Source organism: Simochromis diagramma, unplaced genomic scaffold (genome assembly GCF_900408965.1).
Source record: "Simochromis diagramma unplaced genomic scaffold, fSimDia1.1 OVJJ01000571.1, whole genome shotgun sequence".
Lineage (NCBI taxonomy): Eukaryota > Metazoa > Chordata > Actinopteri > Cichliformes > Cichlidae > Simochromis > Simochromis diagramma.
In genome coordinates this window covers 1,876,800-1,889,740 of record NW_024386885.1, presented here as the reverse complement: position 1 = coordinate 1,889,740, position 12,941 = coordinate 1,876,800, and the positions used below count along the sequence as shown (strand labels likewise).

General features: G+C 42.0%; 1 protein-coding gene across 3 annotated transcripts in view; it reads left to right on the top strand.

Annotated features, from left to right (window-relative positions):
* The window catches only part of LOC120734607 (ras and Rab interactor 2-like), a 39,886-nt gene that overhangs the window by 3,082 nt on the left and 23,863 nt on the right, over positions 1-12,941 (top strand). For all 3 annotated transcript variants that reach the window (XM_040033506.1, XM_040033507.1, XM_040033508.1), the window contains exon 2: positions 7,886-8,021. In XM_040033506.1, coding sequence (XP_039889440.1) covers positions 7,953-8,021 — 69 coding nt within the window. In that variant the 5' untranslated portion in view covers positions 7,886-7,952. The remainder of the gene's footprint in view (positions 1-7,885; positions 8,022-12,941) is intronic.

Below are 12,941 nucleotides of genomic sequence, written 5' to 3'. Positions count from 1 at the left end.
GATGTTAACACTGAGCGCTTTGATTGCAGCCTCACTGATGTCCGCTGTGATCCTGCAGAAACGCGCTGGGTTCTGGTTTTCCCATTTTGGCTTTGCGCTGACTCTATGTGTTATTTCACAAAGATTTCAAGTAAAGAAAAAGTCTCTGGTTGAACATTTAAATGCCAGAATTTATCCACGAAACTCATTTGTTTCATTTGTCTTGAGGGAATTCAAGTGTTTAAACATTTCCATGACTCGATTGGTTACCGTACATAATATTACAGCCACTGATAATAGAGACTAGACCAGAATTATTCTTCAAGGAAACAACATTGATTGCATTCATCGTAATGAATCATTGCAGCATCTTAGTACCTACAGTGGGGGAAATAATTCCAATATTTGCTGAATTTGTAAGTTTGCTCACCTACAAAGAAATAATTTTATTTTAATCACCTAAAAGTTTGATTTGATTTGCTTGTTACTGAGTATAATGAGTATTTAATCACATGCAAAACATGACTTAGTGCTTGATGGAGAAACCCTTAAAGCAGTAAGATGTTACTTGGTCAGGTTTGCAGACTTCTCAGGAGAGATTTGGGCCCCAACTCACCACAAACTCTCTGAATCATTCAGGTTTCTTATTTGCTGCTTGTCACTTTGAAGCTTGAGGTCTGGAGGCTGGCTGGGCCACTTCGTGAAAGGCCTTCTTCTTTAGCTCCCTGTTGTTGCTGTGGTAGTATGTAATCAATCAATCAATCAAAGCTTTATTCGTCACATGCAGGTTGCCCTGCAGTGAAATGGGACCCCCCCCGACCATACACATATAGCACAAACATTACATGGGGATACAGGTCGGAGATTGGTAGAATCAGAGAAAAACATTGAAATGTACACTACAGTGGGGAAAGTACGAGAGGAAAAAAAGAGACCCCTACTCATGCTGTGCTTCCATGGTAGGACAGCATGAGAACAGGAAACAAAAAAACTCCTTTGCACAAAAAAAAGCACATAAATGTCCACAGCACAACATTGTGAAGACATGACAAGCCACAGGGGTGGGTGGGCGAGGAGTAATCCGAAGAAACACAGCAGCCACCCTGCACAGCGCTATCATTCCAGCGCGGCACACAGACCCGCCGTGTTCCCTCGCCGGAAACAAGCATCGAAGGCGTTGGAAAGGGAGGGGATGAGTGAGTGCCTATCAGTGTAAGTATATGTGTGTGCGTGTCCAGAGTTCAGCGGAGACAGTGTCCTTCGCTCTATCAGGCTAAGTAAACAGTCTGCCAGCCAACCCAGGTGGCCTTCATGGAACGGGAAGAATAGTCATCACACAGTCGTTATCAGGGAGTTGTTTTGGTGGGCTCCAGCCTTGGGCCTAGCAGCTGGCGCCGTGGTGTCCAAATGTTGAATATTGTTGATTTCTCCTTTGTGAGCAGCTCGAATTTAGCCCTCCGACACTGGTCCCTCGATCTCCCGTTGGAGAGCCGCGAGCCTCCTCATGATGGTATCAAACTTCTGTTCCATGGTGTTGTCAGTCTTGTCAGATGTAGGCCCATCGTCTGCGTGAGGAAAGGAGCTTCTTGTCCAAGATGTGACATACGTATCGTGACCTATTGGCCCCTCAATCCAGCAAAGTCATCCTGTACACTCAGCAGAAAAACAGCCTGACGTTTCCTCTCCGTGCTTGACTGTGAGGATGGTGTTCTTCAGCTGCTTGCTGCCATATGTGTGTTTTAATCTATAAGCCTGCAAAACTGCAAAGTGCTCATTCAAAAATCATTACAGTCACAATGTTAAATGCACTGCTGCTATTACTGTATCGTGAGTCTTTGTGTTTTAGGGAGATGAGGTCGTCTTCTGCTGAGAAACACCTCCAGATGCTGATTCTGGGAGAAGAGTCTTACATTTATGTCCTACAGACACAGAAGGAAAACAAAATGTGTTTAACTTAAATTAAGGGTTCTCGTTCTCTCCCAATGCATTCTTTGTGCTTTTTATCTCATGAATATGTCAAATTTTGGCTGAGCTACAATAAAATTATTGGGGTATTTTTCTAGAGAGGGAAGTCTTGTTTTGTCTTTGATGACAGAACTTTCAAACCTGTTTCAAACACATTTTTCATATATGTGTATATGATATGAAATATACACCTGATTATAGGAACTACTCATAACTAAAGCACTTTGGAGGTGCTGGTAGGCAGATTTGGCACAGCTGGCCAGCTATTTTTCAGTTTTCACACGTCATGTTAAGCCAATTCTAGCCAGCTTCTAGATGCACTTTGTCTTTGAGGCCACGTCTTAAGCACTGGTTACAGGCTGGTTTGGGTTGACGGGAGTCTCTAGTGTTTGTTTACCCTTCTCTTCCTTATCTCATTTGGAAATTCCCAAACTATCTGCTCCATCTTCCGCCCATTTATCTTCCTTTCTAGTCTGGTAAAGTCCGAGCGTTTGCACCGAGGAGCTCACAGCTCAGCTCCATCCAGTGTTTCTGTTACTAATTTAAAGGGGAACAGCACAGGGAAAAATATCCAGGCTTTTCTCAGCTGACCTTTCGTTTGGAAAGTTTTGGCTGGGCGTTGCTGGTGCCTGACACAGTTTCTAACCATGATTTAATCCTGTGGCACTCTGATTATATGTGAAGCTGGATTTGTCTGATTGGCACTTTGAGTATTTTCAGGAGTCTCTTAAAGCTGTGATTAGAGGTCAGGCTGTTGGTCCACTTGGTGTTTGACTGACAAGAGATTCATAAACAGCTCATGGAAAAAATGAGAGTAATCCAACCCTTCTGTCCTCCTTTTAAAAATCTGTGAGTGATCAGATTCTTCAGGTCCTCCCTGGGCCAGTGGGTTCAGCTGAACTCACCAACAACCACTGCTCTGCTCTGCAGCCACAAAGAGCTCACTTAATCATCTTCCTCTACTGTAGTCGATCCTTTTTAAACAACTCCTTTGCCCTGTTTTGATTAAATGTACCTTTCAAATCAAATGCCCTCCAAATGGCTGTTTCCTGCATACACCCACACCATCATCTGGTTTGCCTCAGAGCGATAACATGACCCACGTGTGGGAGTTCTTATCTGCAGCTGCCTGCAGCCCCCCATCGCCATGCTCTGCTGTTCTGACAGCATCACGGACCCTGTTTGCCTTTTTGTTTGTCTGTTGAGAGTTTGAGTAAAGTCACACTTCATGCCGTCTTTGACAGTTTGAATAAAAACCCACTGGAAAGACATTTACAGACCGGCTGTAAAGAGAAGTGAGAAAATATCACGCAGTTTCACAGCAGTTTGAAACATTAAATGAATATTTTCCATTTTTATAGGTTGAACATGGTTGGAGGGGTTAGTGTTGGAGTGCATCAAACAGATGATAGTTACTGTTTGCTATTGTATTGTATGCACTCTGAAGCTTTAACATTAGTATTTTAAATGCTGTTATTGTTTTTGAAGCCAGACGTTGTTAGCTAATGCTATCAAGCTTGGTTAGCAAGCTGCATTTCTTAACAACGGGAGTCCAAGCAGAGACACACATATTGGCTAATTAGGACTAATTAACATACAAAACCCAAGAAATTCACTCATTAGATCTGAAGCACAAACTGCTTTGATGATCTGTACAACACAGCAGCTTTAATATTAGTCCAGTAAGATCATATGAAGTCTGTGGTTCGCTTCCACTGTTAACACATAAGAAGCATTAAAAGTTGAGTTCTATTGTGTGAACTGGAAATTGTTATCCATACTTTATTTCATCACATCTGGATTCTTGTAATTAGTGGTTTACTTAGGTAAACTTCCTTGGAACATCTGCAGGTTGTTCAGAGCGCTGCTGCGAGGCCTCACATCACACTGTTGCTCATTCAGTTGCATTGACTTCAGGTCAACTTCAAACTCCACTAAGACTTTTAGAGCTCTGCATGGACGAGTAGAAGCATATATCAGTGAACTTTTACACCCATACATCCCCAGCAGGTCCCTGAGGTCATGTGACCAGGACCTGCTGGCTGAGACCTAAAGGAGACAGAGCTTTTGCAAGAGCGACCTCCGACTCTTGAACTCTCTCCCACCGAGCCTGAGATCTGTGGACTCTCTGCTTTTGAGGAACTTTTTACTTGGATGTTTAAGCTGTTTTCCTGTCGACCATTCTTTGATATTATCTTGAAAAGTGCCATATAAATAGAATTTTATTACTTTAAACACTTTCATTTCACTCGAATTTTAACCCTTTGCGCTGTTGTTGTGTTATAATAGTAGTGCTGACTATGTTTTGTAGCTTGCGTTGCGTGAATGATCCTATTATCAGTGTGGCACAGAGCTTCATTCCTGACTGCAATCAGATGGAAAATTCAACACCACAGAGCTGAATACAGTGTGACTGTAACAAGCTACGGTTTGGGTGAATTGTTATGGTTGAGTGCCTTTAGCATGAATTCTTTTAATGCCCAGTAGACAGTAAAAAACATGGACGTATCTTCCAGGACAGAAAAAATAAAGTGAAATGATTTGAAATAAACTTGCGTTCTGGCTGAAGGCCATCGGATGGCGAAAGCTGTCGGCTGAAAAACATTTCCGGTCCTGGGAAAACGGCATTCCAACCCCTGACATCTGTAAACACTTTCCTGCTGCATTAATGGGCTCAGTCACTCATTTCGGTCCATTTTGTAGATCTTGGTCATGGTATGCTTCAAAACAGAGGATTATCCGTGGTATGCTCACTGGCTAATGCCCTATAATTGAAACCGAGATGGTAACAGTGAAAACGTTCATCGTAGTGCTCCAAAAGGAGGCTTTAGAAACAAATCTCTGACATTACGGCAACTACAGCTGTGGGTTCGTGGTTTTGTAGAAGTCTGGGGAAAGACGAGCCACCTCTGGTGATTTTATGGGCTCACTTCTGGTTAGTTTTCGAACGAGGATCGTCTGGGGGTGATAATTTTACTTGCTGTATTGCTTGAGAAATTTCCTGAATTTTCCTCCCTGAAGGACGTTTTCAAATAGCTTTTTTTTTTTTTTTAAATCATCTGGATCATACTTTCAGTGCCAGGTCTCTGTCTTATAATTTCTTTCTTAGGTTGGAAGCTCTCACAAAAAAAAGGTGATTTTTGATGGAGCTGTGAAGAGGTGCTCATCTTGTTTTCCTACATTACCCAGCATGCTCTGTGATCCATCAGCTGCTCAGAGGTTTGTGTTGTGGAAACACATTCATCAGATTTCATTGGCACGTCAGCTATTATCACACCTTTTACCAAATCGACAGCAGAAGAAGACAAAGAAAGTAAAGTTCACGTCATGTGTGTTCCTCCTGACATTCTTTGGTTTGTCAAAATGAAACCACGATGGCTGAGGCAGACGATCGGTTCTGTTTAGAGAACATCAGGAAATGGGTGCAGTCTCTGCACAGTTTATATTAGAGCTTAACCAGCATTTGTTTGACTTCACTGTGGGTTATTCAGGCTGTAACTAACAAGCATTGCTCAGTCAGTATTAACTTTCAGTCATTAGAATCATTTTATTTTTGTTTTGTCTGTAATAAAACCCACAGCAGCCAAACCCTGTTGCAGCATAACTTAGAGATGATTCAGGGTCTTCTTTGCATGTCTGACTGAAGCATTCAAACATCATCACTGAAATACGACAGAGAACATCTGAAGGTCGTCACTTCAGAAGCCAGATTCAGAAATAATCCCTGCAGAGCAATTTCCTGTATGTAACTGATTAATGCTTTTCTTTCTGCTGTAACATCTTTAAATTCATGGCTACATGTATTAAGCTGTTGTTTTATCACCTCGTAAACTTTTTGATTCATCTTAGCAAACAAATCTGATTTCCAACATAGACTGTATATAAAAGATGGATGAGATGTCTCCTGTCCAAACAGTGTGATGAAACAGGCGCTGCCCTGTGTGCTGCTGACACAGCACTTGGACTTGAGCCATTGCACTAGTATATTTATCCCAGTAGTTTGGAAATTCCCAGGTTAGAGCAGCCAAAGAAAACTCTCGAGTAACCAAACAGTTTCAGTGACTAAGATGACCTCATTTATGACCCCATTATATTTCATACAGAAGAAATTTTATGTAACAATATTGTAACAATAGAGTTTATAGTTCTGCATTAAATCTATAGATGCGCTGTAGCCGCAAACCTTACAACATAACCTGTGCTGTAACCTGAACTGCTTCTCCCTAAAGTGTCACGACATCCTGCACAGATGTAAATGCTGGGAATAGCCTCCATCACTTGTAGATAAACAGCAGAGTCATAAATTCATTGAAAAGTTACCTAAAAACTCTTTTCTTAACATGTTCCAACATAATGTACCGTGCATAATAAATGTGACAAATGTCATTAAAAAACAAGAAAACATAAATATTTAAAAATCTGTCAAAAACCCAAAATTTTAAACATTATTGCATAACAACAATGATGATTCTGGGTTGTAGATGTGTAACATCAGGATATTTTGCAGCAGTAAATCATCCTGCTGCCGGTTTGTTATCTGTGGTGGAATAATATATAAAAAAAACAAAGCTTCTTTCTATTGTCCTTGAAACACAAAGGGTCCATTTTTGTAAACTTGTAGTTTCCCAAATTTATGATAGGAAACATTTTTATGATTAAAAATATCCCAAATGCCGCCCCCCTCCAAAGTTGCATGAAAGGAGTTGAGTTAGGCATCCGATTGCAATGCCTCCTGCGTGCGGCGCTCTGAGCATGTCCTAAGAAGAAGGCTCTGGGGCAGACTCGGGACACGCCGGAGAGATCGTATCTCTGAGCTGGCCTGGGAACGCCCGTGTTCCTCCGACTGAACTGGAGGAAGTGGCTGAGGAGAGGGGGGTCTGAACCTCGGCCCTGGATAAGTGATAGAAAATGGACAGTTGGATGGTTAAAGGCTCCTGTAATAAAATGTCTCAATAAGTAAAATTAAATAAAAGGCAGTAAAAATACAAATTTAAATATGATGCAATAAATCAGTGTTTAAAAACCTGATAAAAACATAATTGAATCAGAGCAGTACTGCAGACAAATACATGAAGATTCATAGTTTTATTCAAACTGTTGCACCAGGATATGTTCTGTATTATATTTCATTGAACCGAGGGTGGGTTCGTTGAGGCACCATGAAGTGTGGATGAGCTGGTCGTCACTTTCCTGACCTGAACCTGTGAACTGTCTCTGGTTTTTTATTTCCTCCCCCTCAGTCTGTGAAGGTGGTGGTCGTGTTAGAGGGATGGGGTGGGGGGGGGGGGGGGGGGTGAGGGGTGGGGCTAATGGTTTCCTGTCTGAGGGAGATAAAAGTGGATGTGGAGACTGACGGACAAATGGCGCATCGCCCTGATTCACCAGGACTCCTGCACCTCCTTCACCTCTGCAGGAAAGGAAAGTGCTAGTCTTAATAGTTTCAGCCTGGCTGCAGAGAAGGGCAGGTCGATGGAAAGATTCAGATACAGACACAAAGATAAAGACCATAAAAGAGATTTTAAAAATGTGAAGGTGCAGGCCTGTTTCTGTTTTCACTTTATGGAAGTTAAAAACCACCAGACATTTACGTTTTCTCATATTTGGAGACGTTAATTTTCGATGGGTGGGGAAGGAAAGCAGCTGTGTTGGAACTGAGGCTGTCCGGGATGGAAAATAAATTATGACGGGATGAGGACATGAGAACAGGATGAAGGAATGAAGAGAGTGAAAATGTGATACGGTGAGGAAACGGTGGAGACAGGTAATCAGAGGACAGCAGTTCAGCCCAAAATAAAAAAAAGGGGGGGAGGGGAGGAGAGTGACAATCAAAGATTCCCAGCAGACGAGCATCATTGTAACCCCGACTGTGGCCGAAACTGGAATTTCCTCTGGGTGCACCACAGCTCAAGTGTCTGAAGTGAAGCATGTTTTTGTCCCACAGAGCGCCAGCCTCTGCAGACGCTGACCTAAAAAGAAGAAGGACCGAGTCCTGCTGACAGGAAGACAACATGGCCTCCAGCTCGCAACCCAGAAATCCTTCCTGTGGTCTCACAGACAGGAGCAGCAGTTTCTTTAAGGTAAGGACTGGACAGCTCTGTGGAGACATAGCAGAACAAAGATCATGCAGAAAAGTAAGTCATCACATTTGTGTGGCAGATGCTGAATTTTATGAAACTATTTAAGCTATTTTTTTTTTACCTTTTGTATTAATTGAACAAACAAACTGTAGCTGAGATGATTTAGATTAAGGGTGATGTGAAAACCGAGGTAACTGGTTGATTGGACGGATCAGGACAGGAAACGATGAATGTCTGTTTCATATTTGAAACTTATTTACACATTCAATTCAATACAACTTTGTTTACATATCACCAAGTCACAACAACAGTTGCCTCAAAGTGCTTTATATCGAAAGGTAAACACCCTACAATAATACAAAGAAAATAGACAAAACCCAACAATCATATAGCTCCCTGTGAGCAAGCGCTTTGGCGACAGTGGGGAGGAAAAACTCCTGTTTTACAAGAAGAAACCTCAGAGCAGAACCAGGCTCAGGGAGGGGCGGGGCCATCTGCTGTGACAGGTTCTGGGTTTGGGGGAGGAAGTGAGGACAGAGACATGCTGTGGAAGAGAGCCAGAGATTAATAATAACTAATGATTAAATGCAGAGAGGTGTGTAAACACATATCAGATAAATAGTCACAGATGTTGGCTGTGAAAACAAAAAGTCCGCCCACCTTCTGTTCATACCTTCTGTTTGCAAGGCGCAGCCAATCAGAAGAAAGTCGCCTTAAAGAGGAGGAGTTAAAGCAGCTCGTTTCAGACAGGAGATGAAGATAAAGAAGGCTTATGTTGAACATTTAGTTATGCAAAGCTGCCCCAGTAGAGTTTAGAATAAAATCATGAAAGTGAAAAAGATTTTTTGCTTTAAGCTACAAACTGGTGTCATAAAAGGTTCCCCGCTGGCAGCAGCTGTTCAGCTGGTTATCATGCACACCCCTCAGCATAACTAACATAATTATTCTGTTGATAATTAAGTATTTTTCTGAGTGTTTTAAACTGCTATCACATTTCTTCTTCTTCCTCCTCTCGAGTTGCCACAGCAGATGATCTGCCGCCATCTCACCCCAGCAACCTCCTCTGTCACACCAACCTCCTTCATGTCCTCCTTCACTACATCCATGGACCGTCTCTGTGGTCTTTTTCTTTTCCTGGCAGCTCCATCTTCAGCATCCTTCGCCCAGTGTCCCCTCACTATTCCTCCTCTGCCAAACCATATATCAGCCAGGTCTCTCCCTCTACCTGTCATTCCCCCCTTTTATTTAAGTTTGCCACCAAATACACCTTCCCTCTCTCCTCCTGCACTGTCTTCATCCAGCAGGAGCTCAGTTTTTTCTGGCGCCCTGCTGTTCGACAGCAACGGTGCTGGTTTCTGATGATCTTGAATATCTGAACGTTTGGTTTGGGAAAGATTCCAGGCTTGGGATCTTGCATATAGTTTCTTTTAAAAAAGGTTGTGATTGGCCACATTTGTCTATTGACAATCACAAATAATTTCATAGACCCCTGTTCAGTAATCTTTTTTTCTTCTTACCATTTTTGAGACAGACTCATGAATGTCTTCATGATTTTTTTTTTATTAGTATTTTTAAAGCACTCATCAGAGTCTGTTTGGATTTATGCACTCTGGGATTTCTTTATCCTGTTGAGGTTTTATCTTAACTTTAAATTCTCACCATTATTAATTCTGACTAAGCACTTTTCCTTCATATAATCAGGAAATATGGACTGTTGACTGATGAAATACCAAAGTGGATCAGTGTGTTTGACAGTTTTCCTCCACTTTCTGCCATGCATCCAAGAAGTTCTGGAAATGAACAAAACCAGCTGCTCTTCCTGGCAGCCTGACAAACACACTCACAGGACTCATAAAAACCTCTCTCTGTCCACTCCTCTCTCTCCCTTTCATCTTCATCTTCTCCTAATTTCTTCTGTTTTCTTTCTCTTCTGCAATCAGTTGCATATTTTTGCTCCAAGTGTCACTCAGATGTGAAAACCTTTTCATGCAGTGCCTGTATGTACCGTTGTAGTCTTGTGTTATGAAAAGACCTGATCTATTTCTCGAGAGTTAACACATGACAGTAAATCTGTTTCCTCGCTGCTTCTGATTTCCTCAGTCTTTCCTCATCTTTCAGTGCCCTAAACATTTTATTTTGTGTGTGAGCCTTGGTCAGTGTTAAACGGATTGTCCTAACCTTATGGTATAAAACCCTGATTTAACTCTGAGGCTGACCTTTAACTCCATCTAATGCCTGAGCCACACAGGCCTAGATACTATTAAGCGTCTTCTCCCTGGCAAACATGGGGTGTTAAGGGAAAACGTGTATTTCCCAACTGGTGATGAGTGGTTGCTGCCTGTTGCTGGGTGAAATTGGTTGCAAAAATGGTGCAGTATTAAAAACCAGCCTATGATTGCTTCGGGGCTAGCAGATTGCCCCAACCGTCCGTTTGCACGGAAGATTGTAACATTTACTCTGCAAACTGTGGCAAAGCTTGAAAAAGTGAAGACCTGAAATGAGAAACATTCACCTTCACAGTAAAAGATGTTCCTTTTTGAGTATCTCTGCTATGGCAAGGTTTTACTTTTACTTTGAAGCCGATCCATGCCACAGCTTTCACAGTTTCACAACAGCTTGGAGAATATTAGGCAAGCGTTTGCAGACAACTGGACGTCTTCCTTGCTTCCAGCTACTGGAAACCACAGGATCTTCTAGCGCAGTGTTTCCCAACCACTGTGCTGCGGCACATAGGTGTGCCGTGGAAGATGATCTGGTTCCACCTGAGTAGTACTGATTAGTACTGATTAGTACTCTAAGTGATCAGCATAACAGGCAGAACAGTTACATTCTCCTCCACTAGAGGGCAGTAAAACTACCTGCTCTATTTAAATGGCTTCTCAACTGCCAGTAAAACAGAAGAAGAGGAAGAAGAAATGACATAATAGCCGAGCTTTGAGACCACAGTGGTAATAGCAATAGCAAAATTTTCAAAGAAATATTTGAAAAGAAAAGGTAGTCGGTCTGAGCTGGGTCCTGGAGAAAGTTCCGATCCAGATGAAGCATGAGCAGTGGTCAGAAGAAAGCAATTCCTCTGTACCTGATGCACGGAGAAAAATGATCAATATGCTTGTTGTGACATTTTAGTTTTGTGGTGTGCCGTGTGATTCCTCTAATGTGAAATATGTGCCGTGGTTCCAAAATGTTGGGGAATGCTGTTCTAGCATCACACTTTTCCCTGGTGACCAGTGGTTGTCAATGAGCAGTCTCTAGGCCTGTATGACTGGGACATGAGCACGTGCGTACAGGTAGATGGACTCATTTGTACCTTGCTTCATGAACCAGGGTTGTGTTCTCAGACAGCTGTTATTCATTTTATAATGTTGGTCCAAATGTCACTGCAGCAAACCTTCATTTCTATGCTGATGATATAGTGATGCTCCTCTGCACCACCACAACAGGCTCCCAGCACCACGTGTGTGTGTGTGTGTGTGTGTGTGTGTGTGTGTGTGTGTGTGTGTGTGTGTACCCTCTATGTATCAATGAGATTTTTGATGATACAGTCTTTTAATGAAAAATTGATTTTTCATGTAAAATCTTTTACATGCACGGGGTCATCTCTCCACTATGGTTTGATTCTGAAGCTGCCTTATATGTGCAAACTTTTTATTAGATTTTGTTTTTTTCTTCACACATTTCACATTTCTCTGGCATTATGGTGCTTATACTTTAATTCTGCACCCCTGACAGCCTACTAAGAATAACACTTAAAGCTCTTTTCTGTTCAGGGCAGTTTCTCCCAGAGGGCAGTGAGGATGGTCTCTGCATATGCAGCTACCCTTGGAAAACCTGGAAACTATTCTCATGGATGTCAAACCACAACTTTCCTGAAACATACTGAAGTGTCATTTCTTGCCTATAGGGGACAAAGGAGGTCGTCAGATGTCGTCTTTATCAGGGGAAAGAGTTGAGATACAAACAACTTAAAGTATATATATGTGTATAAATGACAGGACATACATAAAAGAAAGCCTAAAAAGTTCTTCTTTTCTGGCTTTGTAAAATGTGGGCTTTTAAAAAAAGAAAACAAAGATTTGTTAGTGATGTAACAAATCCTTGTTATGTGTATTATGCCCAGTAGCCCTGAAGTGATTGCATCAGCTCAGTTTATCTGTATGATATGTCAGTGCCCTGCACAGAGGAATGAGTAAAACCCCTTTGAAAGTAAAAGAGACGTCTTTAGACCAGACCAGAAAATCAGAAACAAAGTCACACTTTTAATTTCCTTTGCAGCTTTTTCCATCTTTAATAACCCTGTGAAAGCGCTCTGTACGCGTCTGTGTGTCAAAACCAAACACATAGTTTCCCGTTGACTCCATCCATGGCTTCAACAGCAGCTCATGCAGTGAATCAATTACGTCTACGCACGCACGCACACACACACACACACACACACACACACACACACACACACACACACGTGCATTGCTGAAGGAGCTGTGTTTGAGCGCTTCAGTCTGCCTTTGCTCTGCATACCTGTGCTGTTAAGAATAAACTATAATGAATGAAAATAAACCCTGTTTATAAAGCTCTGTATAAATCAGTGAGTGCTTTTTTATGGATGTGGGTGATTTTTCTCTAAAGGTCATCAGTGTGACATAAGGCCTGTGTGGGTATCATCGTTAGAGTTCTCTGCCCAGATCCAGTCACTCAGCAGCGCTCGTGCTCACTGACCTTCGTTTTATCGGTCAGGAATTTCCCATGTCTGCTCTTCTGGCTCACTTTCTACTTTCGCATTCATATAATTCAGTGCCCGTCTCAACAATATGTAATAACTAATGTTTCTCCTTCTTTCCGTCACTGGATAAACTCAGGATATGAGGCTCTGCAGAGAAAAAAAGTTCATGTATGATTCTGTAACATGGAAACCGTTTTAAAGGC